The sequence below is a fragment of the Limulus polyphemus genome, unplaced genomic scaffold (genome assembly GCF_000517525.1).
Source record: "Limulus polyphemus unplaced genomic scaffold, Limulus_polyphemus-2.1.2 Scaffold2135, whole genome shotgun sequence".
Taxonomy (NCBI): Eukaryota; Metazoa; Arthropoda; class Merostomata; order Xiphosura; family Limulidae; genus Limulus; species Limulus polyphemus.
Window position 1 is genome coordinate 57,075 of NW_013667745.1, and position 6,821 is coordinate 63,895.

At 33.1% G+C, this 6,821-nt stretch overlaps 1 protein-coding gene across 1 annotated transcript in view; it reads right to left on the reverse strand.

Annotated features, from left to right (window-relative positions):
• The window catches only part of LOC111087421, a 20,446-nt gene extending 13,897 nt beyond the window's left edge, over window positions 1–6,549 (reverse strand). The window contains exon 1 of the mRNA XM_022394005.1: window positions 6,217–6,549. Within this exon, the coding sequence (XP_022249713.1) occupies window positions 6,217–6,360 (144 nt within the window). The 5' untranslated portion in view covers window positions 6,361–6,549. The remainder of the gene's footprint in view (window positions 1–6,216) is intronic.
• Window positions 6,550–6,821: the final 272 nt, after the last annotated feature.

Here is a 6,821-nt window from a genome sequence, read left to right on the forward strand (position 1 = left end):
ATTCGAACCCGCGACCCGCAGATTGCGAGTCGAGCGCCCTAACCACCTGGCCATGCCGGGCCCTATTTTGTTTAAACATGCCTCTGTAGATTTGAACTTCCAAAAATATTAACTGATCATCGTTAAATAACGCAAGAATCTGAAGCATATAAATAAGCTAAATATTTCCCTCTCTAACATTAATATTACTACTATGGACAGTGAGTTGTAATTATCAGTCTTTTTTAAACATGTATAATTCAAAATCATAATATTTTGCTTTTACCATATTTTACGTTTATTAAATGTAAAAATAAAATTCAAAGGGTCTTTTGTGTGACGGTTGTTAGACATCTTCGGCTGTTGTTTTGGAAGTGGGTGGGTGGTTTTCTTGTTTCTGCAAACACTGTGAGAGATCAGGGTGTATTTGGTTTTTATGTTTTTCAGTATTCATAGCATTGATCAGAGGTCTGTAATAATTTGTCTATTACTTTCTACACTAAGATATAAAAAGCAATCACGTAAAAAACATAAACTTCAGGAGCTTGTAAGAAGTAAATAACGATTTGCAACATTATACTGTTTATTTAGTATACTCGTGGCGTTCAAGGATATAGGTGCAATGAATAGTGAACTAATAATTTCCATTCAGAGACGCTCCCTGTGGCTCAGTGGTAAGCCAATCAGTTTACAATGCTAAAAATCGTGTTTCGATATCCGCGGTAGGCTGAACACAGATGGCCCATTGCGTAGTTTCGTTCTTTACAACGAACAAAGAAGAAAACCATCCAAATTCGACCTTAGTGGGTAGGTAAGGTAAGGCATCTTAATGGCATGACAAAATGTACGGGCGGAAGTAAATAAATAATAATAGGGAAATGCAAACAAAAAAAAACAACAACAGAAAATTAAGGTTTGAACAAAATGTAAAAAAAAAAAGGAATCAAAAGAATGGAATAAAAACATAAGATAAAATGTGAAAAGATGAGTAAAAAATACTTCCATTGAGGAGAAGAAGAACAATGATTGAAAGGAAACAAACTAGCAATTTTACAGTGTTATTAATGTCAAAGCAGTTGAAAGGCATTGTGTTTCATTTCAATAAGACAATGCATATCTCTTCCAGAGCCGCTGCCGGCGATTTATTATTGTTATAGCAAGTTCCAAAGTCTAGATTTAACATAAAAGAATGAGGCGCCTGTCAGATGAGCAGCACAGAAACAAAGTAATTTGGAAATTAATCCCCCCCTCTCCATCCCTTACCAAAAGGTTTTAAATCTAAAGATGATTCCATGAGAACTTACTGTCTGATATACAGATTGGAGAGACTGATGTAGATAAAAAAAAAATTCCATGCTTAGGTGTTGTGCAAACTGATTGGATGATTTGATTATTATTTTTTGAGGGATTCTATTAAGTTCTTTATTAGTGTTTATCACAAAATACCACACAGTAAACATCATCTATCTGGTGCTGAGCACAGTAAATGGAAGGAAGATTCATTAAAAATAACAAAGATTCCATTAAAAAGAATTTATGGTAGCGAAATAATTAAGCATGTGTAGGTCGGCAATGAAACAAGATAACTTCCAGAATTAGGACTAAATACTGAAGACAGCAGAGCAAATATGAAAGATAAGAACAGTTGATTTCAATCTAAAGTTCTGGCACTAATTCCAAGAGTATTTTTCGTGCCATGTTAGACCCAATCACTCAGTCATGACAGCACAATAACATATTTCTGTTTATATGACATATTGAAAATATAAAATGAGAGCTCGGATAAGATCAGAAAGCACTGCATTGATCTTGGCGTTGCTCTTACAGATTAACAGTCTTAATCCAGAAGTGATAACACGCAGGACCTCTGTGTTGAACTTAAAGCTTTTATATGTTTGTTTATTGAATCTCGCGCAAAGCTACTCGAGCGCTACTTGCAGTAACTGTCCCTAATTTTGAAGTGATAGACTAGAGGGAAGGTAGCTAGCCAATACCACTTATCTTCAACTCTTGGGCTACTCTTTACTAATGAATAGTGGGATTGACTGTCACGTTATAACGCCCCCGCGGCTGAAAAGTGAAGCATGTTCGGTGACGGGATGAACTCAATGCATTGTCAGTAACCATCCCACCAGGAGTGACCACAGTTCAGGCAATAGAGTATCTAGAAAAGAACATAATCATTTGTCTGTTCCCAAATATATATATATTGCACTGGAAGTTCTGATATTCTCATTTACGGACGCTATAGTGGAGAACAAATCTTCTCAAACTGAAACTAATTAAAATTTACCTGAGATTAGAAACCAGACCAAACCAGTGATTAAAATGCAGGACTGTGGTTCTGAGGTTCACCTACCGTTACTGTCAGAGAAGAAAAAAGAAAGAAAGAAAAAAGCGCCGTGCCTTGCACTTTGAGGCTGTTGTTGCATTGTAAAGAGCTGGTGGAGATGAACAGTTGTATTCTCTCTAGTCCATCTAATCAAAATTATGGACAGCTTGGGGCGAAATTTAGAAAAAAAATAAAATAAACCTTGAGATCCACATTGACTCGAGCGTTTAATTGGTCTTTCTATAATTTCGTTTGGGCATCATATCGCTGTATCATTGGACTTAAAAGATATTCCTCGAGATTTCGTTTAAATAAAAACCCAAAACGAGAATTTTTAAATTAAAAAAATTATAATCTTTTGTTTTTGTGCAATTGGTGCATTAAATGTTCTAAATATTTGATTTTTAATGGAAATTTCACATTTAAAAGCTAAAATAAATTAATGTGTTTTGCACATAAGAATAAATGCACACGTTTTACAATGTAAAGTAGCCCACCTTATTTTTTAGCGTCGAGTAATTTACTTAGCCTTCACAAACCCTATACCATACACATTTTGCCCAGTGCGTCTTCTGTCTAGGCCGACAAAACTCCTAGGACCGCAAATCTCTCCTTGAGACCTCACAAAATACACTCTTTAGGATATTCCTGCACAAAATAATATATCTAAAAAATAAACTACATCTATAATGCTTGGAGACGGCTTGAATGGGTGATGGAGAAAAACTTTAATATACATTTAACATAACAGCAAATGGACAACGTTTCGACAAGGTTTTGGTCATCAGCAGGTACCTTGTCGAAATGCTGTACATTTGCTATTATGTTAAAATTATATTAAAATTTTTCTTTATACCCATTCAAGCCGTCTCCAAGCATTAATAGTCTCAAAGTGGGTTCCTCGTTATCGAATTTAAACTACATCTATTATGTGTGCATAATAGATTAGACACGCGATCACTATAGACCATCCTTTTTATAACGCAAAACTATCGTGATTTTAAAAATGTAACAGTATCTATGGCTACTTCTAGAGTTTAATTCATTTGGAGCAGGCGAAAATGGTTGGAAATTACTTTTAAGAAAAATGTAAAATATTTGATGCCAATTAAGTTATTAGGAAAGGTTATAATACCAAAATTGTAAAGATATTTGTTTAGTTTGTAATTTATAAAGGTGTTTTTTATAATTAAAACTTTACTTTTTTATTAACTTAAGGCGTTTTAAATTAAACTCCTGTGTCATGATAAAATATCACAAAAATACTATAACCATTTCTTAAATGAAAAAGATACTCCAGGACAAGAAATTAGTTTTGTATTCTCCTGGACGAAATGTTATACCATTTTATCAAAAATTCATTTTGGATATAAGAAACTTTCTCGAATACTGGGAGAAAGATATATATATATATATATATATATACATTTTATTGTTGACGTCACTTTGATAATTTTTAATAATGTCCTTTTGTTTGATTGTTTGACTTTTTGTCATTAGGCTCTGAAACTAGCAGTAAAAGATAAGGCATCTGTAGTTCAGTTCACCAACAATATTCCATAAAACTTAATTATTTTTAAATTTTTACGTGTTTACCTACTTTTATTACCTTTTTCTTTCACCATTTTACAATTTTTTAAGTTAGAAATTTACAGTCTTGTAGTTGAATAAAACAATGAGAAAAAGAATTATCATGGTTGCTAAAAGGTCCAAAATTGTTTTTCTCTCTAGTTTCAAATTGTTTGCTAAGAGGTCCTAAAATGTTTTGGTTTCCAGTTCTACTACTGTTACTCAGACGTCCTATCTTATTTTTATTTCAAGTTTCAATGAGGTTCCTAAGACGTCCTAATTTGTTTTCATTTCCCATTTCACTGAAGTTGCTAAGGCGTCCTAAATTGTTTTTTGTTTCCAGTTTCAGTGTGGTTGCTGAGAGATCCTAATTTGTCTTTATTTCCAGTTTCACTGAAGCTGCTAAGGCGTCCTTAACTGTTTTTTTTTCGTTTCCAGTTTCATCGTGGTTGCTAAGAGATCATATTTTGCTAAGTGGAGCCCTGCGAAGCTTCGAGATTCGATTCGATTTCAAATCGGGATGGAGGATTTGATTCGTTAGCTAGGGCTCCGATTCGATGTTTTCGAATTTACATCGCTTCTGATAAACTTCAGAATTTAGATTTTAATTCAGTCTATATACTGGAACCTATTTCTTTGTAATAAAAATTTTGTACCATTCTTCTTCCAGATGTTTAAGTACATTATATATGTTGTTTTTAGAAAGATTTACTCTGTCTTCTGTTCTCAGAATTATTTACTTTGATACTCATTACTAACTGTGTGTAGAAACACTCTACATAAATAAAGAAACCATTTTCTGTTTGATTTAAAATTAATTTCAGCCTATATACCCTATAATCTATATATGCATAGCCGATTCGATTTGATTTGAATATTTCGAGATGATTAGATTCGAAACAAAATTTGTGATTTGTAGGGCCCTATAGCGCTAAGCGCTCCAAAAGTGTTTTGTTGTTTGTCATTCCACGTTATTTGTAGATCTTCACCCCATCACTTGCTAAAAAATGTTCATTGGTATAAATCTTAATACATTAAGCATCAAATAATTAATATTTTCCATAAATGTTCTGCCGTGTAGTCTTGGGATAACGATGTATGATTGGTCATTAATAACTGAGTGCTTAAATACCAATTAACTAACTCATTTCTAGTCTACTCTAACAGAAGCACATTCAGTCCAGTACAGTAACAAAAACTGTAAACGTTTTTGTTTGTTGTTATTTTAATTAGGTGGTGTGATTAATCAAGGGTAGTTATGTTAGTTAGAACTCCCTATTGAAACTAGTATTTCCAAAATATTTGGAATAAATTCAGCATTTATAGTTTAGGATTATATGTTTTTATGTACATACCCATTGAACATGTAATTTGTATTTACAGTTCAAATCATTTTGTAACATCAGTTTAAATAGTACAGTAAAAACATTTTCTTGTAACTTTCTGCATCTTTAACAGTTTTTAATAGTCAAATAATTTGCCTATTTTCATAACAACGTTTCAGTTCTTCTTAGAAAATATTTATTTGGTTCTTATTCTCTCAATGGGAAAATTTCGAGTTTCGATAACCGCAGTGGACAGAGCACAGATAGCCTGTTGTGTTCCTTTGTGCTTAATAACAAACAAACAAACATTCTCTCTCTTCTACAGTAAAACTTCCAAGTTTTGCCGTGATTTGCTTATTCAAGATTTTAAAAAATATATTAATGCGAGAGCCTAAAATAATTTAAGCACATAATCCTTATTTTGGTAATAACTAGCACTTCCTTAAACAACGCTCTGATATGTGTACAACAAAAGTAACGTAACATATATTCTTAGAATATACCCAAACCAAATATCAAACCAAGGTCGTGGAAATACTTCGTGAAGCTTAGAATATCATCATGTTTGTTAAGACAAAACGTTAAATGCGTATATATATATATGTGTGTGTGTATGTATATGTACATCTACGTATATTTTTTCTGCATGAGTCAAAATTTATTATATAGCGACTCTAATAACTGAAGTTCACCGCAAGCAATAATATGTAGATTAGAAAATATATATAGTTTTACCTACACTAACAAAACCCAAATTAAAGTGTCCTGATTAGCAAAGTTATTGGTCATTATGACTTAATCTAGCCTAATATTAAAAGAAAAATTATTTATATTAAACAATTTCTGAATATCAAATAATTATTCAAGTTATGGTAACTTATTTTTCAAACTACAGCGGAAGTAACAAGCTAATACCTTTATCAGTCAAAGCACTTTTGATATTAAGTAGCATTAACAAATCTGAACTTTTAATTCCCCCCGAAGGTAAAGCATAAAACAGGATGAACTGACCTGTGCGCTCTTGTATTCATCGTTCAGAATTGGAGCATAATTGCCTGACTCCCAGAATTTAGGACGAGCTTCAGCATTTTTTGCAACTAAGCTGGATGTTAGGATCAACGTAAAGAAGAATAAAGATGATGTTAGAGCCATCATTCTATTTCTTTCTTTTTCTTGTTATTTGAATTGTTTCTGATAAATACAAAGTAACGTTATTTTAATATTTAATGGTATTCTTTGGACAGTCTAAGAGAACTGGGGATTAGTTACGGAGTTACAGCAGCTACCCAAGGTTTTCCCTAATAAACCCAAAAAAGTACTTCAGCGTGATGAACGCAACAGACCTCTGTGTTCAATGATTGTGGATGACTCGAAAATCGCGTTTTATAAAGGTTTGAATGAGCAAGGGGGTGGCGCTCGCGCATATGGTTGACATTTACAGTATCGTTTTGGATGGCAACTGGTTTCAAAACGAATAAAATTTGTGTGTTTAGAAGGAAAAGCACAAAAACATGGGTGCACGTAGACACGCTGACACAAGGGACAACACACCAATAGAGCAAACCTGCGTAAACCAGATTATTTCATTGGTTTACAGGAGAGGAGCTCTTTTCCAC